The sequence below is a fragment of the Acanthochromis polyacanthus genome, chromosome 7 (genome assembly GCF_021347895.1).
Source record: "Acanthochromis polyacanthus isolate Apoly-LR-REF ecotype Palm Island chromosome 7, KAUST_Apoly_ChrSc, whole genome shotgun sequence".
NCBI classification, from domain to species: domain Eukaryota; kingdom Metazoa; phylum Chordata; class Actinopteri; family Pomacentridae; genus Acanthochromis; species Acanthochromis polyacanthus.
In genome coordinates this window covers 28,869,787-28,895,879 of record NC_067119.1, presented here as the reverse complement: position 1 = coordinate 28,895,879, position 26,093 = coordinate 28,869,787, and the positions used below count along the sequence as shown (strand labels likewise).

Here is a 26,093-nt window from a genome sequence, read left to right as displayed (position 1 = left end):
GGTTTAAATAGGCTGTCAGCCACGACCACAGGTGGGGTGTCTTAAAGAAATTATCCACGTCACCTGACCCAAGGGTTCAGGTACTCCAATAGAGATATATACTAATATATCTCTGGGTGGAGGGGAAACCTTGAACGATAGAGAACTACCATGACTGAGCGACATCTTAAACATTTGTTGGAAGAATTTAGATGTTTTCTCTTTCAATATTTTACAACAAAAACAACAATCAAGTAAAAGAAAAGACTTATAAATAACAATAATGACATCAAACAGTACCATTTATAAAAGAGGAAAAAGACTTTAGGAGGGTCTGGCCCTCCCTAACCTCAACCCTTTGGAAATGCTCCAAACAAATATGACTCTCATTGTTTACACAATAATTTGTTTAAACACTGAATTGTAGTTTCAGAATGTAGTTTCAAGATCTCACCAGTTAATACAGTGAGATGAAAGAAGTCAATGTGATGTTGTCAATATGACTGGAAGAATTACAACAATAACAATAATAATTTGGATGGAGCATTTCCTGTAGACCCTCCTAAAGTCATCTCCTGCTTTTACAATCTCTTTAAATATTCACTTTAATTAATTGCTGAATATTCACACAAACAAATGACTTTCAAGATTCATGCAATCAAACAGTTCTTAAAAATAACATTAATAATGAACATCTTCAACATTTTCTTTTTCTGTGGAACACGGATGTTTCTTCTTGTACATATTTCAACAAAAACAGAAAAGTCATCATTAATAGTGATGATATCTGATATTAACATGAGTATCAGAGGTAAAGAGCTTCAGGAGGGTCTGACCCTCCCTAACCTCTACCCTTTGGAAATGTTCCATTCAAATATAACAAACAGCAATGACCGGAAACCAGTTAATAAATTCTTGACACATTTCTCAGAAATTTCATAAGCTGAAATCGAAAATCATTACAGACATTGTAAATACAGATTATAGAAGAATTTCTTCTCTTGTTTTTAAATTCATCATATTAACTTTAACAAAGGTTTAAACAGATTTGAATGGAACATTTCTGAAGACCCTCTTGAAGCTCTTTTCATCATTTAAAGCCATTTTAAAATAATGATTTAAAAATGACTTTTTGTAGGAAATCTACAGATAAAAGTGTTGGAGTACCTAAAACTATTCACGTTAGTCTGACATTTTTAAGAAAAGTGTTTTTCCTAAATATCTCAGTGTCTACAAATGTCCTAATGAAACAGAAAAAAATACTTGTTTGTAATTCTGTTAAGATCACTGAGTAACAGTAAGAGGAGTAAAAGAGGAAAAAGACTCTAGGAGGGTCTGGCCCTCCCTAACCTCGACCCTTTGGAAATGCTCCATTCAAATATAACTCTCTGATCTTTTTGATTAGGCAGTAAATTGTGTTTAAACACTGAACTGTATTTTCAGAATGTTGTTTCCAGATCTCACCAGTTAATACAGTGAGATGAAACAAGTCAGTTCGATGTTTTCAATGTGACTGGATGAATTGCAAAAACAATACTACTAAAATTAAAACTATAATTTGGATGGAGCATTTCCTGAAGACCCTCCTAAAGTCATCTCCTGCTGTTAAACTCCTGTTATAAAGTTGTGAAAGGGGTACAGAAAAAAAAGATTTTAAAACTACCATTACTGAGCGACATCTTAAACATTTGTTGGATGAATTTAGATGTTTTTTCTTTTAAGATTTTACATCAAAAAATAAAATCAACAAAAGAAAAGACTTAGAAATAACAATACTGACATCAAACAGTAACATTTGTAAAAGAGGAAAAAGACTTTAGGAGGGTCTGGCCCTCCCTAACCTCAACCCTTTGGAAATGCTCCATACAAATATGACTCTCATTGTTAACACAATAATTTGTTTAAACACTGAATTGTAGTTTCAGAATGTAGTTTCAAGATCTCACCAGGTAATACAGTGAGATGAAAGAAGTCAATGTGATGTTGTCAATATGACTGGAAGAATTACAACAATAACAATAATGATAATAACAATAATAATTTGGATGGAGCATTTCCTGTAGACCCTCCTAAAGTCATCTCCTGCTTTTACAATCTCTTTAAATATTCACTTTAATTAATTGCTGAATATTCACACAAAAAAATGACTTTCAAGATTCATGCAATCAAACAGTTCTTAAAAATAACATTAATGAACATCTTCAACATTTTCTTTTTCTGTGGAACACGGATGTTTCTTCTTGTACATATTTCAACAAAAACAGAAAAGTCATCATTAATAGTGATGATATCTGATATTAACATGAGTATCAGAGGTAAAGAGCTTCAGGAGGGTCTGACCCTCCCTAACCTCTACCCTTTGGAAATGTTCCATTCAAATATAACAAACAACAATGACCGGAAACCAGTTAATAAATTCTTGACACATTTCTCAGAAATTTCATAAGCTGAAATGTAAAATCATTACAGACATTGTAAATACAGATTATAGAAGAATTTCTTCTCTTGTTTTTAAGTTCATCATATTAACTTTAACAAATGTTTAAACAGATTTGAATGGAATATTTCTGAAGACCCTCTTGAAGCTCTTTTCATCATTTAAAGCCATTTTAAAATAATGATTTAAAAATGACTTTTTGTAGGAAATCTACAGATAAAAGTGTTGGAGTACCTAAAACTATTCATGTTAGTCTGACATTTTTAAGAAAAGTTTTTTTTCCCTAAATATCTCTCAGTGTCTACAGATGTCCTAATGAAACAGAAAAATACTTGTTTGTAATTCTGTTAAGATCACTGAGTAACAGTAAGAGGAGTAAAAGAGGAAAAAGACTCTAGGAGGGTCTGGCCCTCCCTAACCTCAACCCTTTGGAAATGCTCCATTCAAATATGACTCTTATCGTTGAGACAGTAATTACTTTTTGTTCAGAATATTGTTTCTCACCACTTAATACAGTGAGATGTATCAAATAAATCAGACATTGCTAATGGAAAAAATCAAATAACAATAATAACACTGAAATTATTTGGATGGAGCATTTCCTACAGACCCTCCTAAAGTCATCTCCTGCTGTTACAATCTCACATTCAAATGTCTGCTTTAACTAAGTTGGCAATGCGGACAAGGAAAGACATCGCTTTGAAGAATGACCTCTTTCTCAAACTTTTGTCTTTTGCAGAGACTTTAAATGGTGTAAATTTGAAGATTTTAAAACCAAATAGAAAAAAACTAATAAATTCAACCCAACAGGAAGAAAGGACTAATGAATAATAATGTGGTACCCAACAGTATCAATGATAACAGAGGTAAAAGGCTTGAAGAGGGTCCACCCACCCTGTCTCTGTGGCTGCACTGAACCTGAAACATCTGCAGACTGTCTGTGGAATTACACCAGTCTTCTTTTAATGGTTTGTGCACAAGGTGTATGAATATGTTTGACACATAAATGGCTCATAAATAGGAGAAATAACTGTTTGCATCAAACAGATATCGCAGTGAACAACTTCAAATTTCACAGAGCTGTGCTGGGTCCAGAAACTAAAAATACAGCAATCTCTAAATGTGAAAAAACAAACAATATGTTACATGTTCAGTGCAGCAGCAGAAGGACCCTAACCCTCTGGAAATGTTCCATTCAAAAATAACAATAATAAAAAGTGTAAAACTAGTCTACAAATTCGTATTTAATTTCTCGTCATATCATAAATGGTGATAGAAACAATAAAATAGATATTGAAAATGAGAATTGTGGAAGAATTTTCTATCTGTGCTTCAGTCAAAACAATCAAATTAAACACAGATTTAATGGATTTGAATGGAACATTTCTGCAGACCCTCTTCTAAGCCCTTTGCATCTGATTTGAAACTTTACAAAGCAAAAATATAAGGAATAATACTTAAACTTGAATAAGAATTCTAAACTTATCTTAAGTGTAACTACATAGGATGTTATTTTTTTACTTTTTGCTTTTTTGTGTGTTTTTAAAGGAGGAAAAGAAAGAGCTGTACAGAAAGATTGAGAAATCCTTAACTCAGAGTATCCTAACCTTACCATTACTGTCTATACACTGTAAAGAGTTTTTTTTTGTCGTTTTATTGTTTTTTTGAAAGTAGGAAAATGTAGAGCTGTACAGAAAGATTCAGAAATCCTTAACTTAGAGGGTCCTAACCTTACCATTAGTGTTTCTAAAAGGGTTTTTTTTAAAGGAGGAAAAGTAAGAGTTGTCCCTAACATCAAAGATCCTAAACTTATCATTAAAATTTGAACATGCAATTTCTCTAAGGAAGGGGAAAAGTGTGTGTGTGGCGATGGAATATGCCACTAAATGCCCTATGTGTGACCAGCTACTCACTGAAAGGAAAGCTACATCTCACGTGTGTAAGGAGAGCAAACCCAGTGGTCCCAAACCGAGTCCAGTACCTCAACAACCTCGGCGTCTGGTAGTCCAGATGGGAAGTGGACGACGGGCTGGCCCTCGTTTTCCTCGGCCCAAAGACCTTCGTAGCTGAACAAAATGACCAGCTCCTGCAGAGAGATGAGCAGAGGGGTCAAAGCAAGAAACAGATTCAACTGCTTCACCCTGAAAAACTAGTCATTTGTGTGGAGGGAGGTCGTGGTGTCACTTTTCCAGCAGAAACATCATGACCCTTTTTAAAGCAAATCAAATTTTCCTGAGAAAATAAAAACATCCATGTAGCTTATTGTTGACTGCTGTGCTCTTAAAATGCCTTGTAGGATTCTTGAAACTGTGATTTCCTTAGTTTGTTTAATTGTTTGTTAACAGGTGATAAATTAAGATATTACAATACAATAAGGTGGGAAGGTTTTGAGCTGAATTCTTGGTGTAGTTTTGGGGGAGCACTGTTTCAGCTCAGTGAACACATCGTTGTTGTAATTGAGGCAGCTTGGTCTGAATTTTGTAGCACTTTCTTATTTAATACAGTTTACATTTCGCACACATCTATTATTACTTGAAGTGCTCACACCATCCAGTCCTGATTGTTACACACTGTGCTCTCAAAAAATAATCATTTCCTGTATTTTTAAAAATGACTACAGACCAACTCCACAAAAGTCTCTTCTCTCAGAGTAGACGTTTCAGTGAACTACTGACCTCCTCCACAGCAGAGTTGGACATCGGGGGGCTGTGGCTCTCGTCCTGGGAATCAGAGTCAAAAAGAGAATCTGACTCGTCATCTGAATCTAACTCTGAACATGTATCGATATTAAAATCTATGACAGAGTCTGAATCGTAGTCTGAGGTGGACGGTTGGGGGCTGGGACTTATCTGTGGCTCTTCAGGGTGATGCTGTGTGCCAGAGGTGGACGGCTGGGGGCTGGTGCTCCTTTCTGGCTGGGCAGCGTGTACCTGTGACACATAACTATTGGTAAAACACTGTTCTGTCAACATGCTGACTGACCGGTGTGCTTCATTTAGTCATTAGTTTTACAGTAAGCTATCCTCACAGGAGACAGCTGTGTGTGAAAATACATTTCAGCAGAGTGTTTAGAGCGACTGACCTCCGGCCGGGATGGTTCCTCGCCTCCACGCTGAGAGCCAGAGGTGGTGCAGGGCCGCTTGGCTGGAGGCTCCGGGTGGTCTGCTGGGCTGCTGTCTCGCTTCCGCTAGTCAGAGAGTTGAGAGAGGAAGAAAGGAAGAAATTGGAAGAAATGAGCAACTTAAAAATGTCTTTCATGTCCTTTATAAAACTTTTGGTTTATTGGTTTCATTTTAAGCACATACAGGGTTGCTTGTCAGAAAAATTATACATTAGAATAATATAAAAAAGACATTCTACAAATCTGTTACATTATTAAATTCAATCCAGATATCCACTTCTAATAACAATGCATTCCATGTTCAGCGTTTTGAAACAATTATTTTAGCAAAAACTTCATCATATTTCTTCAGTAATTAAGAATTCCATGCATGCGTGATCTATAAACCACTCAATCCTCTGTTGGGCCGCGGGGGGCTGCTGCCTATCCCGCTGGCTCAGGGGGAAGGTTCAACCTGGACAAGTCCCCAGTCCAACTCAAGGCTACACAGGGAGACAGCTTATAAGAAAAAAATGTTAATTTTCAAACCAACAACCTTCAATACCACCAACACAATCCTTCACATAGCAGTTTAGTTTTAGCAGGAATACAAGAAAACGTTAAAGATGACAGCATTCAAATGACATCACTAAACCACCCACATCTGAGGAGCAAATGCTCAAATAAAACCATGACAGTAGGTGGTGCTTCACAGAGGGATTTCTGTGGTACTTCAAACATTTCTGTTTCAATAAGTTCATCTTGTAAATTTTTGGTTTCACACTTTTGAACTCTGTTGTTGAACATGATGTAGAAAAAAGCTCTACTGTGATGACTGATCATTTTCTGAAATAGCTTTATACAATCAATTCAAATAATATAATGCACTTCTTCACTCATCCAAAAGTGACTGTAGTCATACATTCGGAGTTAAATGTGATTAATGCTGTAAAATTATTTAAAATTTTAAAAAATAACATTATTGGGGACTATATTATAAAGATTAAATTCAACAAAATAAAAAAAATCAGCTAGCAAAAGCAACAATTTGAAATGTGACTAATGCTACCAAATAACTTCAAACTTAAAAAAAATAACATTATTGAGGATGATATTGTAAAATGGGTTAAAGCCAACAGAACAAAAAAAAAATCAGATAGCAAGAGGCTATGTGAAATGTGAATAACGCTACAGAATACTTCAAACACTTCAAAAAACATTATTGAGAACAACATCTTAAATATTAAAGACAACAGAATAAAAAAACACAGCAAAAGGGACAATTTGAAATGTGATTAATGCTACCAAATAACATAACATTATTGAGGGCAATACTGTAAAAGATAAAAGTCAACAGACTAAAAAAAATCATCTAGCAAAAGCAGCAACTTGAAATGTGATTAATGCTGCAAAATACCTTTCAAAAACTTCTAAAAAGTAACATTGTTGAGGACGATATTTTAAAGATAAAAGTCAACAGAATTTTAAAAAATAGATAGCCAAAGGGACACATTTTTTTGTTGCTTAACAGTAAATCATGTTAATTACACTGTACTCTCCTTTTATTAAAAAACCCCACACAGAGCCTAAACACTGAAAAATATTGTTATATTCTCCATAGCACTAAATGTGGACCTTAACTATAATAATACACTGTTTGCTTGGTCACTGTACTGTTATTTTTGTCTCTTACTCACATGAAAAGCTTGTTTACTTAGTTTAATGTTATTGTGTATTTGCAATTCCAACCATATCGCACTGCATGATAAAAACTTCAAATGACAACATTTCAAAAATACTTTTAAAGAGTTGAAAGGGATTTCTTTTGCCATTTTTTGTATCTTCAATCTTTTAAGTACAATAATTACACATTTGAAAGACTAAAATGCGACAGACATTTTCTCTAAACTCATAAATTCAACTTTTGCACTCAGGGAGGCTAATTTTATATTTAAGCTAGCTAACGCTAACAAGTTAGCTAACGAGCAGATAGTACCCAAACAAGCTGAAATCTTAAACAGAACGGAAATAATTTAAATACATTTAAATGTTTTCAGTAATTGATATTCTTACCTTGTCCATTTCGTGGCAGTAGAAAATTCAGGTAGTCCTGTAGGTTGCTTTGGTTTTTCTTCTTAAACTTGCTCAACTTGCTGAATGCTCGCCAATGTCTGCTCTCTCTCAGAGTTCTTGCAAAATCGCGGACGATGCTTCGGTCACTAAATCAAAACATGGAATCCATGTCCATGGCAGCATAAGACCTGTTTGTTTTTCTTTATTTTGAACAAAAATAATTTTACCTATTATACTTAAATAATAAAATAATAATAAAAAAATAATATCAGTTTATAAATATTGCTCTGTTGTCTGGATACAGAGAGCAGGTGTTTTATTCAGTGATCTGCCATTAGATCTTTATTTTTGCACTTTTTAAAATGAATTCTTCTGAACTGCATGATGAATTTTGATGACCAGTGGCGGCTGGCCAATAGAGGGCGCTCGGGCGCCCCTTGGTATTTTTGATTTTTCATTTTTGAAATAAATATTTTTTTGAAATAAACAATAATCAGTTATTTTTTAGCACCATGCGTGTTTAAATTCGCAATTACATGTCATGTACAAAATATTAAATAGAATTTTCGGGTAAAATAGTTTCCTGCTCATCTCTGCTGAGCTGCTGGGCCGCTCGAGAAATCGCCCCTCCAGTGCGGCAGAGCAGCCAATTACCGACAAGAGATTCAACATAGCAACAGGAATTTATCCAATCAGCGTCGTCGAATCCGATGCCCAGTGGGGCAAAATCGATTTCGCCCCAAGCCAAGTGAGCATGCGTGAGTGCGGTGGATAACTGTGACACTGTCACAGTGACAAGAGGAAGGCTTGGCTCTCTCGATCTAGTCATGTAAATGCTTTTTTTATTGCTTCTCGTGTTTGCTCTATAAAACAACTGGGACAGACACGGCATGGACTGTTTCAGGAGTAAGAGATATGAAACATTTATCCGAGAAAATAAAGAAACACGAGAGTAGGAGGGCACATATGGAGAACACCGTTAAGCTAACGATGCTAGGCAAGGCTAACATCGCGACGCAGATAGGCACTCTTGACGCAGCTAGATGAAGAGTGACACACAGTTACACACTGAACTGTTCTGAAGTGGCCTCCAGTGATCCCTGATCTGAATTCTACTGAACATCTGTGGAAGGAGCTGAAACATGCAGTCCTGAGAAGGACAGCCTTCACACCTGAGACAGCTGGACCAGTTTGCTCACCAGAAGTCCACAGAAGTCTCACAGAGAGTTACAGAAATCACCCGACTGCAGTGACTGGTTTAAAAGGTTGTGCAACAAAATATTAAGTTAAGGGTACCATCATTTGGCCTGTTTCATATTCATGCAAAATAATCTTCAAAAGAAGAGTACTGTCTGTCTGTATACACACACATTTATTCCCTTGACCAGATTTTTCTTTGTATAAAGTTGACTTTAGCACATCATCCAGCAATGTATTGCACTTAGTAATTTTTTGATATTTTGTCTAAATAGTATGTGTTTGCTTATGTAATCTGCTCATCATTTTCTGGCTTGTTCACTGACATGTTGAAATCATCAAAATTATTGCAGATTGTATTTTTCTTTGTCTGCTAATTGAAAAAAAAATCACTTAATTGTTGCAGTTCTGATCAGTTAGTAACATTTAGCTTTATCATAAATTACTGTACAGTATTTTTCTGTTCTAGTATTAATTTCTTAATATAATTAACACTTAACATAATACTTGAGTCGTCAATTCAACACTAATGCGCTGTTTCATGTGCTCAGCTGAATATATATTTTATTGCCAAAATTGTGGTTACGCAATATGTTGTGCATGTTTTGTGCAAAAATGCCTCAAGTTATTAATATTGGCATTAAATAATAATTATTTCACAGACCACTGATATCCTGCCGTTTCTGTTCAGTTGTATCGGGATGGTTACTGAAACTGATTTGATATGCCACAGCCCCACCTAGAATATTTTTCACCAGCCGCCACTGTTGATGACATTGTTTTTATGTGCTATAAAAAATACATATTTTATTTTATTCAGAATTTTTGGTGAAAAGTAAATCATAAACAGAATGAAGATAAGATTGACAAAAACATATCATTTGAAAAGAGTTAAAAAGAAATCCCATCATTGTAATTTCCGAAAACACAAGTTTCGTCTTTATGACATGCAATTAAAATAGTATCGTATTTATCGTGTTTGATTTGATGGTCAGTTATTGATTACATGCAGACTGTAATAAAACTACTAGGTTACATCAGCATATATCACACTTGTAGGTGCCATATGCGTAAATGTTGTATTGGCATCAGCTGTTTGTCACCTTTCACTCACGTCACGGGGGTGTCGTCAGAGGTGCAGTGATTTGAGTGGCATTATATTCACCTGTGCACCGCGGCGACTGCATGGAGAGTTGATGAGTAGGGAGGTCATATTGTTTTGTTGACCGCTGAATCCAGCTAGGGCTGCACAGTGGCCTAGTGGTTAGCACTTTTGCCTTGCAGCAAGAAGATCCCTGATTCAAATCCCAGCCTGAGCCTGGGATCTTTCTGCATGGAGTTTGCATGTTCTCCCTGTGCATGCGTGGGTTTTCTCCGGGTACTCCGGCTTTCTCCCACAGTCCAAAAATATGCTGAGGTTAATTGATCACTCTCGATTGCCCGTAGGTGTGAATGTGAGTGTGAGTGTTTGTCTGTGTATGTGACGGACTGGTGACCTGTCCAGGGTGTCCCCTGCCTTCACCCGAGTCAGCTGGGATAGGCCCCAGCACCCCCCCGTGACCCAAGTGAGGATAAAGCGGTGTATAGAGAAAGGATGGATGGATGAATCCAGCTACAAATTGAGCATTTGAACATCTTGCCTGGCTTTACCCTGTTTTACTGGGGTTTTTTTTAACGACAGTCGGAAACTCGGAAATGGCTATGTTGTTTGTGCAGCGAGTCAGCAATACAATACTTCCTAACTTAGCCTCTCAGTGACTCGTTTTGGTTTGAAGTCACTATATTTTGTCAACAAACAAAAAAAACTACATCCAGACGGCATATGTGGACACAAGGATCACGCCACAAGGTGCATGACTGCAGAGACGCAGACTGATCGCAGCGCGGACGTCAGACCGGTAGGCCTGTATCACTCGCATTCATTGACACTGTGTGTGTTGGATTGAATGCAGCTTGGAGGAAGAGTGACAGCGCGTCTATTGGGGAGTGCTGTCCAGGCCCGGACTGGCAATCGGGAGAGGCGGGACTTTTCCCAGTGGCCTGCCTCCTTATTGGCCTGCCTGGACAGGCCAGCCACGGACTGGCAGGCCAATGAAAAATAGTTGATCAGCTTTTTGGCAGACAGGCCAGAGACAGCAGCGCTAGAAGCCTTACAGCAGTGGTCGGCAACTGGCGGCCCACTGGCCAAAACTGGCCCATCAGAAATAATATGTGGCCCGCCAGATGATTTTGAAAATTTGATTTGGCACGGAGCCAAGCCAGTCCGTCACCGCAACATGAAACTCGCGTGGTCGGCTGCTGCCGGGCATTTCCACGTTTGCGCTACTGGTCGGACACGGTTGTCCCAGACAGATTTCACTGAGCAACAATATGTGCAAAACATGTGTGTCTCAGCACTCATTTTTAATACATCTGTGATCAGAATTGAGACGTGTGTCCCAAGTAGCGGTGAACAGCTGTCGAGGCTCCGCTGCTCGCGGTATGGCCCCCGCCCCCGCTCGCGGAATCGGAGCGCCCCCCCGCAGGTTGGCCCGCTGTGCGATTGTTTACAAACATTTTGGCCCAGCCACATCTACTTGCCGACCCCTGCCTTACAGAGTACACGCCCACCCTCCTGTCACTCACACAAAGCAAGTGCTCTGAGCTCTAAATCAAAAGGATAGGGATTGGTCAAAGTGACAGTTTTTTTTAGAAGAAACGTGCCATGATTGGTTAGTTGCTTTATGGCCCGCCCCTTCATAGAGAGAACGGGGAAGCATGCACTGCAGAGCGGTGATATGAGAGTGAGGTGACAGGAGAGAGTGAAAAGTGCGAAGATTATGGAGCACCCTGAGAAAGCTGGCGGCAAAAAACGCGAAAAGACGAAGAGAAAAGGTGGACATGAGAGGGAGATGGAGAAGAAAAAAAAGTTGCTCGAGGAGGAAGGGGCACACGTTTCATCAACCCCCGCCCAGGTCCAGCAGCATACAGTTGAAAATAAATGATGCTGCTACTTCAAGTAAGTTTACAAACGGTCGGTTCTTCTCACAAATGCATCATCAGACTTCAAAGGCCAAAATATAATAAAAAAATGTCTGGCCCAAATAAGCTCCACAGGTGTCAGGTGGGGTGCAGGAAGCCTGAAAACGTTTGAGACCCCCTCTTCAGGTAGGATAGGCAGTTGACTTACAATTTTCAGTTATAAAATGAACATTGGTGTTTGCATATACTATTAGCTATGACCAGCTGACATCTAAATGATTTGCTGACAAAATAATATATATATATTTTTAATTCCACATGTTATATAAATAATAGGAAAAGGAACACATTGGAAAAATTGGTGAGGGTAGTGAAGAGATTACAGAAGAGAAAAGTACTGGACTGTATGGAGCTGTCGTTATGGTTGTGGTTAATAGACTTGCTGTCTGTTTAGTAGTGTTGTAACTGCTATAACAACTGTAAAAGGCATATTTTCGGAAGGAAAAAAAACAAAATTTTGGTGCATTATCCCACGTGACACAACCCTTGTGGTGGCGGAAGTGGCCTGACTGATTGGAAATCTACCGGCCTGAATTTCTTTCCCAGTCCGGCCCTGGTGCTGTCTGTCTGTCTGTGGAAGTCCGCTGTGACATGCTGCACTGTTCGTTGACAGTGAATATCTGTGGTGTTTATCTGCTGTTTGGGGATGTGAAACAACGATCTGTGTGGAGAAAATGAAAGCTACGCTCGGTGTATTGTTGATTCATTGTGCAAATCGCTGAGTTGATGAGCTTTAAGGGCGATATGAGTGAACTGAAGTACCCTATCTGATTTCTGTCATACTATTGAATAGGCTCAATCCTGATACAATCATCCCACAGAAATGGGCCAGTACTGTAGGTACAGTAGGTCGTGATCATCTAATCATTTAGCTGATCCAATGCTATTAATGCCCAGTAGGCACAGTAGGTACGTTATACAGCTCATTTCCCCCACGCCATTTAGAAGCTTTATTCAGAATATTATCTTTTTAAATTGTTAATACTAAAACCTGAACCATTGACATAAATGTATAAGAGCTAGCCATGACAAGCAAGAACAAATATGTGCGTTTTTTAGGCTATATGCAAAATGTTAATTGCCTAAATGAATAATGAACGAAAGTGGCGTGTTTGTCAGTCTTCTTGAGTCCACAGCAAATAAAATACAATAAAATATTATTTTATAGGCTATATATTCATAATGACGGTTTTATTAACTTCTTTTTTTTTTACGATAGCCATAGTCAACCCAGTCTCATGGCCAAACCTAGGTTTGTCCACAGAACAAAACGTAACAGTCTCACAATAAAGGTCTGAAAATTGTGAAATGTTTACGTTTTTTTCTCCCTATTATTTTCTATTGGCCTGACGACAGGTCACGTGACTGCTTGCTGCTGGCCTCTCAAAATGAAAACATGGTGGCATTTCCTTTCATTCTCGGTGGAAAATGTATTATTTCAAGACAGTTTGAACTTAAAAAATCATTTTTGGTGACATTTCTAGCGAAAAAATATTCATTTTAATTTCACAATATTCGTTCAGTTCTTGTGTATGATCTTTGGTTTGTTTGTTATTACGATGAATCTTTCACGTCTTGGAATGGACATTGTTACGTTTTCACCGTTGCTGTGGTGGTTGCTAAGGACGCGTCCACAGGCTAAATCAAATGGCGTAGGCCTATATGTTATTGTATTTATTCGTTACATTGTGTCGTTATCTGAGCTCTTAACATATTTGTGTAGTTACTGACGATATCTATTGTTAACCTTTCCTGCTGTCCGCTTCCTGACCGTGGTCGGGAAAACACAGGAGAGAACTGATACGTTTAACTGCTTCTATTTAAATAAAATGGTCGTTCAGTCTTTCTTATTTACTGAAGAACGGTGCATTAAATTATTCCACTTATCACAGTTTCTTCTGGCGCGGTCTTTACCGGCTAACGCATTCTTCTGAACAACAACATAATGTGCAGTGAGAGCTGCACTTCCGGCACCGTTCTTCTTCGGTGGTGTCTGTGTAAAACAATGTCCAACATGCAAACAGCACACCTAGCGCCATGAAGCACAAAATGCAAGTGTAAATCAATGACATCTTACAATTACAATGTCCTGTCTTTTCACTAATAAAGACACATTGTCCAGGTGTGATGTATGATAGAAGAGTTTCAGCTGAAATGAAAGGAAAGGTTTACAAAACTGTGGTGAGACCAGTCATGTTGTTTGGTCTGGAGACAGGGTCCCTGAGGAAAAGACAGGAGGCAGAGCTGGAGGTAGCAGAACTGAAGATGCTGAGGTTCTCTTTGGGAGTGACCAGGATGGATAGGATCAGGAACGAGTACATCAGAGGGACAGCACATGTTAGAGGCTTTGGAGATAAAGTCAGAGAGGCCAGACTGAGATGGTTCAGACATGTCCAGAGGAGAGAGAGTGAATATATTGGTAGAAGGATGCTGAGTTTCCCACTGCCAGGCAGGAGGCCTAGAAGAAGACCAAAGAGGAGGTTTATGGATGTGGTTAAAGAGGACATGAAGGTAGTTGGTGTGAGAGAAGAGGATGCAGAAGACAGGGTTAGATGGAGGCAATTGATTCGCTGTGGCAACCCCTGAAGGGAAAAGAAGAAGAAGATTGCATGTGGTCATAAAGTGACTCCTCCAGAACTCGGCCAAACACGTTCAATATACACTGCTCAAAAAAAATTAAAGGAACACTTTATAATCTAAGTATTGCATCAAATCAGTCAAACATGTGGGATACTGATCTGGTCAAGTAAGTAACTGAGGGGCTTTTTAGTCAGTTTCAGCTGCTTTGGTGTTCATAAAATTAACAACAGATGCACTAGAGGGGGAACAATGAGACAACCCCCAAAACAGGAATGAGTTTACAGGTGAAGGCCAGTGACATTTTTTTCCTCCCTAATGTTTTCTGACTGTTTTTCACTAGTTTTGCATTTGGCTAGGGTAAGTGTCACTTCTGGTAGCATGAGGCGATACCTGGACCCTACAGAGGTTCCACAGACAGTCCAACTTCTCCAGGATGGCACATCAATATGTGCCATTACCAGAAGGTTTGCTGTGTCTCCCAGCACATTCTCAAGAGCATGGAGGAGATTCCAGGAGACAGGCAGTTACTCTAGGAGAGCTTGACAGGGCTGTAGAAGGTCCTCAACCGATCAGCAGGACAGGTATCTGCTCCTTTGTGCAAGGAGGAACAGGATGAGCACTGCAATAGCTCTACAAAATGACCTCCAGCAGACCACTGGTATGAATGTCTCTGATCAAACAATCAAAGAGATGTAATGAGAGTGGTCTGAGGGCCCAGCGTCCTCTAGTACCCGCTGTGCTCGCTGACCGGCACCGTGGTGCTCGGCTGGCATTTGCCTTGGTGCCCTGTGCTTTTCACAGATGAGAGCAGGTTCACCCTGAGTGCATGTGACAGACATGAAAGGGTCTGGAGAAGCCGTGGAGAATGTTATGCTGCCTGTAACATTGTTCAGCATGACTGGTTTGGTGGTGGGTCAGTGATGGTGTGGGGAGGCATATCCATGGAGGGACGCACAGACCTCTACAGGCTGGACAATGGCATTCTGACTGCCTTTAGGTATCAGGATGAAATCCATGGATCCATTGTCAGACCCTACACTGGTGCAATGGTCTTGGGTTCCTCATGGTGCATGACAATGCCTGGCCTCATGTGGCAAGAGGATACAGGCACTTCCTGGAGGATGAAGGAACTGATACCATTAGCTGGCCCCCATGCTCACCTGACCTAAATCCAATAGAACGCCTTTGGAACATTATGTTTTGTTCCATCCGACACCATCAGGTTGCTCCTCAGACTGTCCAGGAGTTCAGCGATGCCCTGGTCCAGTTCTGGGAGGAGATACCCCAGGACACCATCCATCGTCTCATTCAGAGCTTGTCCCGGCATCGTCAGTCATGCATACAAGCACATGGAGGCCATACAAACTACTGAATACCATTTTGAGTTGCTGCCAAGGAATTTCAGCAAGATGGACCAGTCTGCCACATCAGTTTTTCACTTTGATTTTGGGGTGTCTTGAATTTAGCCCTCCTGGAGGGTTGATCATTTTCATTTCCATCAAACAATGTGGCACTTTTCATTCCTAACACATTATCCAGTCCATATCAGTGTAAATATCCAGTTTGTTTTTCCCCCATATTGAAATATGAAGTATTTTCAAAGTGTTCCTTTAATTTTTTTGAGCAGTATGTAATTATAAAATATGCTCCAAGCGCCCCCTGCTGGAACTTGACCTTCATTACTTTAAGCCTGTTGAGTTTCCCTGCAGGACAAAGTGAACTATAAGAAGAAAGAAAAAAAAACCTAAAAAAACAACCCCCCCCCCCCAATAAATAATGTGACACTGAGACCATGAATGGCAATAAGCTTTTTATTTAAACATTAAGGCAGTGTCTTTTTTTGTTTTTCATTTTTACACTGCTATCCACAAAGCTTGCTGGTGGGCATGTAGAATTTAACCATGTGAATATTTCTTTTTTTTTTTTTCCTTTTTTTGTAATACCAACCTTAAAGCAAGCCACATAAATATTTACATCTCTTCAGTTGTATATACAATCCTTGCTATTATACAGTGGGTTATAATAAAAAAAAAAATTATGCACAAAATGGTTGAACAATGTATTGTTTGTCAATCTCCCCCCACCCACCGTTGGACAGTCCAGGGAACACATCAGCAATCAACTTTGTCCTGTTAGGTTTGAGTGATTCATTTGATTTAGAATGACACGTGTGTGCACCGGACAAACAACAACAAAAAGGATGCTTGTTAAAATTCATTTCAGTATACTTCTTAAAACAACATATTAGTCATCGGTTTAGGGGACAGCTGGATATGGCTTAGTCTGTTTAGCGTCACATTCTTGAACTTTATCAGTGGATAAATGATATACACGCAGAGAGACCAATGTACAAAGCCTGGCGATATTTTTGCCGTGCCTGAAATTACAAACTCTCCATCAGTGTTGATAGAAAACAAAAAAAAAAAATCCGAACTAAAACATGGCTGAGATGAGCTTTCCGCAGGTAAGGCATGCTAGATGCATCACCATCGACAGGTAGGATGTTTCAGGGAGAGGAGGTAGTCCTATAACAGTCATGTTTGTGTTGTGAGGATCCACGGTGACAAAATCAACTACAAACAGAGGAGAGTCTTCGCTAAACCACAAAACAAGCTCACAGTCGGGGGGGGGGGTAGAAACCAATAGCGTGACCTTTAAAATACTGCAATGTGAGAATATGTAGAGTGATGGTACATAAAACTGCCAGAATTCTTTCAAGTGCGTTGCCCTTAACTTTCTCTAACTCATGCTAACAGAGGCTGCAATGAAGTACACTTGAAGTAGTATCATAGATCTCGTAGTGAAGAAAACATCTGCTGCATGTCCAGGTAAGCTGTCCTGTGACGCCGTCTTGTCTTGCTTAGAGGATGAGTTTAACGAGTGAAGCAGTTAAAAGCTAAGGCAGTGACGGATTTGGGGAAAAAAAAGCACTCAGACAAACACTCACAAAAAAAAAACAGGATGTTTCATTTGCTTTTTGTTTTGATTTCCCTGCGTGGACCATATGAACCCTGGCATGGGGGGCTAAAAGAAAAATTGTGCGTCACTTGGTAACTTCAGTATTGTATATGTAAAATAAATGGCACTTAACACTAGGAATATCTCATAACTGTACAAAATCTGCCTGGATGAAGAGTCTCAGTGCCTCTGCTGGGCAGTAAAAGGTCAGAGGTCAGACCGTCACAACAGCTCCTAGACGGGATTCTGGCAGGCCGGCTGAAGCCAACGCTGCTGTGGACCAAGGGTCATAGAAAGATGGCTTTGTTTTTTTCACCTCTTTAATGCAAGGAAACTCCGGGTGATGCTGTGGAATTTGCCTTTAAGCAGCTTTAAGGTCGGTCTGCCACCTGCTCGAAGCGGCTTAGTCATCGTTCACTAAAATGTGATTGTCGCTTTGAGTGTGGGAGCGCTAAAGAATGGAGGTGGCAAGACCAAAATAAACAGACAGGTGTTAAAGGATACCTCCACAGTGGGGTTTCTACGCTGTTCTTGAAACCATTTTTCACCTGCCCCAGGAAACACAGATTCTTAAAAATGCCATTGTGAACAGATTGACAACTAAGTGCTTAATATCCAAAAACGGTTTCAACAAACACAGACATGGTTAATATAAAAACAGTGAGAAAGTGTCACTTGTCTCAGTGCCATCCATCTGGCAAATCATCTCTCCCCACATGGATTCCTGAAGTCAGCAGGGCTTTGTCTTTCTCCAGGGCCCTCCATAATATATGATGACATCAGCAATGAACAGCATGTTTACCCTGTAAACCAATGATATGACCCTCCCGCATAACAATCTCTGCCCCCCCAACCCCGGCCCCGAAAATATACATCATTGCAGATAAGAGAGACAACAAATGACACCATCAAAAGTTCACCATCAAAATGTACTAAAGGTCTCAGCTCACCAAACACAGGACTGGACTGACAGAACTTTAAGGAAAAAAGAAAGAACCAAAACAAGAAAAAAAAAAACGAGACGCTGATTCTCCTCCTGTGCCGTCACACGTATTCTCGTAGCGGTAGCAGTGCACAGGCCGCCTGCACCTGGAGTTCACCGTGAAGAAACATGCGAGGGTCCTCGCTGTGTGGGCCGCTGCTCTCAAGTCAAATTATCTGTCACTAGAGCAGCCGTCATCAGGCTCCTGACCGGACCAACAGCTCCACCTCAGAGTCCCTTCCACACAAGTGTGAGCACATTAGACCAAGCAGGCCAATGTGTCTATATTGATAAGGCCAGTGAGGAAAAGTATTAAACTTTAAAAAAAAGTGATTTGTCCTTTAGAATAGTCCTGGAGTGAATGCATAACATGTAAGCGCAAACACACAAACACACAGGGAGCAGCAGCAGTGTTCCACTTCATCGCTGCGAGAAAGGAGGGCACGATCCTTGACTGATGACTAATGGAGGAAATGCAGGTTGGAATGGTGTGGGTATGTCTGCAGATGCCTGGACAGGTGTGTGTGTGTGTGTGTGAGTAGTTATGTTTGTGTATTTGTGTGTATGTGTGAGTGTGTGGCTGCAGCAGCACAGAGGTGGTTGACTGTTAGCGGGTCCTGTCGTACAGTGGCATTTCCGGTCATTCGCTGTCAGACAGGGTCTCGTACTGAGACATGAGCAGAGGCTTGGGCTCCTCCTCCCAGGAGCGACCCTGTCCAGGTCCTGACCCTGGGCCCTGGCCCCCCTGTTGGCCAGAGGAGGGGGAATGAGCAGACATTGTCCCGCTGGGGAAACGCATGATCAGCGGGTTGCATGGAAAGGGAGTTGGTGTTGAACCTGCAAAAAGTACACAGAACAGTTTTTATTCTCCTTTTCCAGGGAATTGTGTCAAAATGGCTGAAGTGCTTCACAGATCTGGTTTCTGATTACACCCATAAAAACTCACTCTGCAAATCAAAGTTACATATTTAGAGTCTTTTGCCATCATAATGAAGAAACCTAGAAAATCTGAATCAGTGTTTTTGAGTGTCACCAGTCCACTGTGGTTTCAGTGAGGAAATGTCTTCTTTTTCAATCATATGTCTTGTGGCATATTAAAAACACAATATGGACATGTTGTCAAGGTCAAAAAGACTCCAAAGAAGGTCTTTAACAATAAACCTTAGCTCAAACCTGCAGATGAGGGCCTGTCCTCCCAGACACGGTTGGTGAGGGGAGTTCGTCTGTTACAGTCTCCCTCTGAGTGGACTGAGGACACAGAGGATGGTCTCTCCCCCCCTGACAGACCTGGTCCTGGGGACTTGGCCTTGCGCCCATTAGAGCGTCCACTGCTCTTTGAGGACTTTGTTCCACCTGCACATAACGGAGGCAGAGCTTTGAAGTTAACCTACAGTGTAACTATCATACAGAGCTGTCAAGTTGGGCGCCTACTTTCAGTGAATAGATATAATGGTTATAATAAACTAGTGTTTGACAAATGCTGCTAGATTTTATAGTAGACTTGACTAAAGAATTAACTGGTAATGTTCAATACAATTATGGATACGCATATGAGCCAGTTAGAAAATGTAGACACATCATATTTAATAGATTTAAGCAGAGATGGTGATTTAAAAGAGGACTTTGATGTCCTCAGAAGATAGGGCTCCAAGCGAAAAGCCTTAAAGTGCTTTGAAATCTTATCCTAAAAGTCTGGCAGGATGGTGTAGTGAGGTCAGAGGTTTGTGAACGCTCTTTATGCAGCTAAAAGTATTGTATTCTGTCGAGGACAGAAGAGTTTTCAACAAGAGAGAATATGAATACTTAAAGCCAGTTGGGACAAAGGAATCATTTAGACTTAAAAGGTTTGCACAGTGATGTATAGACAAAGAGAATCACTGATGGTCACATTATAAACTAAAGTTGATACTGAGGCAAGCTAATGCTGAAACTAATCCCACTGATTAGTCACTGTCAGTACACTGGATAAAATACTGTGTTCTTGAGAGTGTTTCCTAATGTCGCTGCTCTGGCCTCAGTTGAAATGAGGACAACATTCAGTGCTACTGATCACATTAAAACGCATGCACGCACAAAAACAGGAGCTTAAATTGCACCGAAGGGAACATTTAAAATGCAAACGAGTATAACACAGAAGTGCTTCGGGAGGCGGCACCTTGTGAGAAAGAGTCCTCAACCCGTCCATCGGCAGTCACACCGGAACCCATCTGGTTAGCAGCGTTGGATGGAGAGCGTTCCTCTGGCTGATCATTGTAGTTTCCCATTAAGGCCTTTCTTATGATGGCCTCCAGGCCTATTGAATTACCAGGTGCCTCTTGAACCGGGTGGCTGCGGACGCTCACAGGTCCTTTAAGTGTTAAAAATGTCACAGGGAGAACGACATGGTTGGTGCAGAAAGAGCACAATGAGGTGAAAAGGTCAGGAAGCAAAAGACAGTAAATCGAGTCAGAGATTTAACGTTGTTACAAGAGTTGTAAGCAAAGGAGATGAATAAAATACCACCACAGAGACCTGGACTAAGAACACCATAAGAGCTGTTAAAGGATAGGAGGAGAGTAGAACAGCCACACAGCTCCTGGCAGGGAAGAGGCTTTGCTTTTAAACCTTGGGTGTATCACTGGGGAATTTTACCTGCTTGTTAAGACGTTACGAATCAACCTTCAGATAAGACTGTTTCCAGGTCAAGGTCTCTGCTTTGGCTGAGGTTCTCATCTTTACAACATGAAACAGAGCTGTGTCCACAGATACGAGTCCAGAAAAACTATCCTACTGTCACTCTACTGCTCTCTGACTCAAGATATTGTTGCTGCCATGTCAACTGACTAATTTCCTTCCGGATACATTTGAATTAACTTCCTGCTATGTCCTCCTGCATGCTCATCATTAACTAAACAAAGATCAGGTTGCATTGTGCTTTTGGCACATTTGACCAATTTCACAAGCATGTCAAAGTCATTTTTGTTTGGAGAACGATGCAAGCCATGCAATCCTTCCATAAAATTACTATCGCCTCGTTGAAGAGATTACGAAGGTCTTGGCCTCAATGTGCAATTCATCAGTCCGCTTTACTAAAACACTTACTCCAACAAATAAAAGATGTGCTGCGAAAGTCTGTCTTCCTACTTTAAATATTTACCAATAATGATGTGATTTAATAGATTACCTGCAGTTGTTGATGCTGGCATGTTGAAGATTTCTGTTCCTGGCTGACCAGAATCTGAAAGTGCAAACAGGGTTTCACTTTTAAAGATAGATTCACTTTATTCAATAAACCATAAGGTTTCTTCTTCTATTTTTAACTGTTTGCTCATGAAAGTGCCTCTGAGGTCAGACTTACTAAAATCACTGTCATTTCCCACCACAGTCATCTTCTTGATCATCTCCTGTTTCTTTGACTTCACGATAGCTGAGGTGTTCTCAGTCAGCTTGCTGAAGAAAGCTGGAGGCTGAGAGGTGTTGGGAGGAGAACGGGAGCCCATTCTGTAGGAGGCAAAGTAATGCAAGTCAGTACAGTACGTAGTAAAACCTAGCTGAGATGTTTACTGTGCCAAAATGCTGATATTTAAATATCTGTAGGCAGTGGTGTTTGTTAAAATGAAGTCTGCACTGCTTTTAAATTCAATAACTGACCCATCTAAACAGCATTTCAGGGGAACTCTGTTGGAACAAATGTTTTAATGACAAAACAGCCACTCATCAAACCATTTACCACTGTGGATTTTGTGGTGCTACACATTAACATCTCCTCAGCTTTAGTATCTCTCTTCCTTATTGAGTAATTCATTTAGGATGTGAGATTTGGGCAATAGTGCTCGCCTCAACATGGAGACATCAGAACAGATGCTCCACCTGGGTATATAGCTCCTGCTCACATATCAGGGTGAACAGCAATACACTCAAAATAACACTGCAGGCATAAGTACATTACTGAAACCACATGGCCATTCCGAGGCTTGTGAGCAATAACAGAATAGTAACCTGAGACCCCTCAATCACAAACAAATCCTGAAATGAGGACACCCTCAGCGACTCCCATCCTGGTAATATACCACTTTATGGCCACGAGAAATGGTTCCAGCACTCATACCAACCACTTCAGCTGCAAACCTCCTCAGAGCAACCTCCCTGACACAAAGCAGAGACACAATCATGTAAACACTTCACTGCTGCACTTTACCTGGAGATTCTATTTGTGAAAATGAGTAGTGTGGTAGGTATTTGACTGCCAGCAGCAACTGTGTGAATCAGTGCACAAACCCGGGTGCCCATATTCCAAACACAAACCAATGGGGTAGTCTGCAGAAAATGGTGATAGTCCACAAAACATGGTCCAGGGTTTTCAGCCACTACTAGTCTGCTTTTCTGCATCTGAGCATAAGCTTTCCCAAGGGAAACAGCCGTCACTGTGTCCCTGACAGCTGACGCAAACACCACTCCCTCTGACAGACCCTGGATGCATCGCCAGTCCCAGGATTCAAAAGCTTTTTAGATGCCTTAGCAACATCACAAGATGCACGCAGGGTCTGTCGTAAATCCTACAGGTCTTAAGAAACATTGATTTAAGTTCAAGATATTCAAGGTGGTCACAATAAAATCCAGCTAAGTGGGAGAAGTAGCACTGTTTGCTGCATACATGTGACGCCTGAATTCTGATTACACCACAGCCATCATGTCTTTTCTGAGTGGACCAGCAATAAACTGACGGGCACGGCTCACTTATTCTATATTTATTTCTGGCTCAGACATTTTCTAACATTTATGCTGGATCTAGAAATTGTGCACAAAAGAAAACAAGACACTGTTCTGCTCTGAATCTACCATTTAGGGGCTGATAGCAAATTAGTATTAATGCCTTAAAACAGCAGCAGCAGAAAGCACAATCTCTAGCAGTTCATATCGCCATGACAACATCAACAACAGCAATAAGCCATATTAAAACCACTTACATCTGGGGACAGGATTGCTTTGAATAATCTCCAGCTACACAGTACATTCAAAATCATACCAAATTATTAATAAAAAGAAAGTCAATATACTACACAAGATATGGTTTGGGTCTGGACTGATTTGCCATTTTGTCTGGACTTTAAAACCTCTGTTGTATGACAACTACAAAACCAGATTTTTTCAGTTTATTCAAAAAACTGTTTTTTGTCAACTCAGCTGAATGTTCAACTGTGTCAAATATCCTGCCGTGGTGCTGATGTGAATCTTGGATGAGCTGCGCTTAAGAATTAAACAGATGCCACAAAGTTTGATTCTATGAAGAAAGCTTGTTTTGCGTTTCAGATGACTGCATCCACTTAATCAATACAAACAACAGTGCAGAAATGTAGGGACTCACCCTTGCTCTCCCTGATCACTGGGGTAGGAGGCTCCTCCCAGGCCTTCAGGCTCAGAGCCGGCTCCAGCAGGAGACACGGGCTCAATGCCGTCATTTGAAACACTGACGGGTGATGTCTTGGGCTGAGGGGGAGACCTGCATAGAATGAGAAAATTTAAAAAAAAAAAGAGATGTACTGTAATTACAGCATGTATATTTCTTTTTAGGATTGCTCATTCACTGTTTTCCAAGCCTCCTATTGCTGTGATAAAAATAACGTAAATATGCACAGCACAGACATGCGTATTTGACCTCTAGTCCATTCATGGTTTATTTATTTACCTCCTTGGTAAATTATAAAAATTATAAAAAGCAGTAGCACATTTGAGACCTACCGGTCTCTGTTGCGTTCTCCACCGAGGCCCTCTTGATATCGGGACCCTTGGGCAGAATCCTGTGAACTGGGCGGGGGCTGGGAGGCACTGGGTGGACGGGTCAGGTCCAGGACAGGAGAGCCGTGGTAGCTTTGCTGCTGCTGCTGCTGCTGGCTCTGCCTGGTGTAGTCTTTTGTTATCACCTCCTGTTTATGTAAAAACATCACATCAGACATTACACAACGCCGTCTCACATACATGCAAAGCCCCTGACAGCATTGCAGAATTTTATCTTACTGAGTAAAAACAAACACTACACATTACCAGCACATGCTTTTTCATATGTTTTTCCTAAATACAATTTGTAGCTAATCTGTTCACCATGGTAAACTTTTTTGGAAAACACAACTTGATGTTTTGGTGTTTTGTGAGGCAGTAGTTAAATGGGCTTACGCTGATGTGCTGAGCCAGGGTGACCACCCTCTGGCTGCCTTTAACACAGGGAGATGGGGGCTGCTGGCCTGGAGACAGTCTCTCCTCAGATGGAGGGCGGTAGAGACCATGTGGCTGAACTGAGAGTCAAATCCAAAGACCAGACACAAATGCACGCACACACACACGCACAAAAATCACATCCATACGTGTAAAAATTAGCTTTGATTGACAGAGTTCAAAAGCTTTAAAATGTCCTAAGGAAAACGTGCTTTTCAGAAATATTTGTTCATCCATCAAGACTAATGGTGGATGCTCAATTTCAACATTTATGATGCATCTACACATGATAGCTCAAAGGGGAAGGTTTCCTACAATTATACTACACTGTACATGTATGAGTGTGAGTGACTGCAGACTTCTGTATTATTTTCAGTGTGTGCTTTGCATATAGACTTAGTAAGCAGATCTTTGACCAGAAATGATGCTAAAACTAACTGGTTTTGCATCAGTGACTCATAAATGAAGAAGTCAAAAATGTCACTTTATAACTGATGTACTGAAGATTGTGAGCAATTATTTTTTTTTTAAATCACAAAGATACTGCCTTGGAGAAAGGGAGTATTTAAAAGTATTTTCAGCATGCTATGGAAAGCAGACTGTTAATACTGAGAATACACAATTTAACTTAATTCAATAAACCATAATGGAGTTAAAACATTTTATCTGATGTTCTAGAGAACATTGAAAGACTTTTTTTTCCCCTCTATGTGCGTCAGATCTCATGTGTTTTCTTACACAACACTTCTTGCACTACAGTATTCAGCTTAAATGAGGATGATGTAAGTTGAGAGTGGGGGAATGGACTGACAGTATGGACTCCCAGAGAAGACGAGTCCCCCAGTGGGGACAACATGCTGTGGTATTTGTTGTTAGCTAGCAACAACATAAGAGACTCCGAGTTCTTTTCAACAGCAGCTGACAATAGCTTGTATTTCTCTCTGTGGTCTTGTCTACTAGTTTGTGGATGCATGCCAACAGCAAGGAGGTGGTGATGTGTCGCTGTCATCTGTTTTGAGAAGCATGCACCCTGTTGACTAATGTAAATAAATGAGTATATTGGCCCACAACACTCATTTAAACTCGGCATGCATTTGTCACTTGCCCTAAAGCCTCATATAAATACAGATGTGACACATTGCTCTACAAGCAGAAAATAAAACAAAAATCACATTCCAAATGACAGACAAACTCCCAGAGGCTTGATTGAGAGAGATGTGTTGAGCGTTTGGCATGTGTGGGAAAAAAAAAAAAAAATCAGCATAGATTACAGTGAACCATAAACAGGAACATGCAGAGATTTGGAGGGCCAGAAGCTGTAGTACCCCCCCTCCCCCGGAAGGCTGAAAGTCTCCAGTCTTTACCATGTCCCTCCCCTTACCCACCCCCTCCTACTGTGCAGCACCAGTGCTCTCTGGGACCCCAGGGAGTGAGTTTGGTGGTTCCATGACGTTAAATAAAGCCACTATTACACCAGTTTTCTTTTCCCAATACATGTAGTTATTGTCTGAAGCAGCGTGTGTCTTCAGTGGGTATCTGAACATCTGCTGGAAAGAGGGCCTCATAAGACATGCAGC

The 26,093-nt window shown here is 40.4% G+C and overlaps 1 protein-coding gene and 1 long non-coding RNA gene across 2 annotated transcripts in view; both read right to left on the bottom strand.

Annotated features, from left to right (window-relative positions):
- Positions 1-3,911: 3,911 nt before the first annotated feature.
- Positions 3,912-6,426, bottom strand: LOC127534667 (uncharacterized). The gene is made up of 3 exons (XR_007942903.1): positions 5,499-6,426; positions 5,092-5,346; positions 3,912-4,502 (listed from the first exon to the last, which is right to left on the bottom strand). It is a non-coding gene; the product is annotated as an uncharacterized LOC127534667 (long non-coding RNA).
- A 9,756-nt stretch (positions 6,427-16,182) lies between these two features.
- The window catches only part of ncor2 (nuclear receptor corepressor 2), a 108,121-nt gene continuing 98,210 nt past the window's right edge, over positions 16,183-26,093 (bottom strand). The window contains exons 40-47 of the mRNA XM_051950467.1: positions 24,478-24,596; positions 24,046-24,230; positions 23,672-23,806; positions 21,665-21,807; positions 21,491-21,544; positions 20,483-20,674; positions 19,501-19,680; positions 16,183-19,164 (exon numbers count right to left, since the gene is read on the bottom strand). Of these exons, the coding sequence (XP_051806427.1) occupies positions 18,968-19,164; positions 19,501-19,680; positions 20,483-20,674; positions 21,491-21,544; positions 21,665-21,807; positions 23,672-23,806; positions 24,046-24,230; positions 24,478-24,596 (1,205 nt within the window). The 3' untranslated portion in view covers positions 16,183-18,967. The remainder of the gene's footprint in view (positions 19,165-19,500; positions 19,681-20,482; positions 20,675-21,490; positions 21,545-21,664; positions 21,808-23,671; positions 23,807-24,045; positions 24,231-24,477; positions 24,597-26,093) is intronic.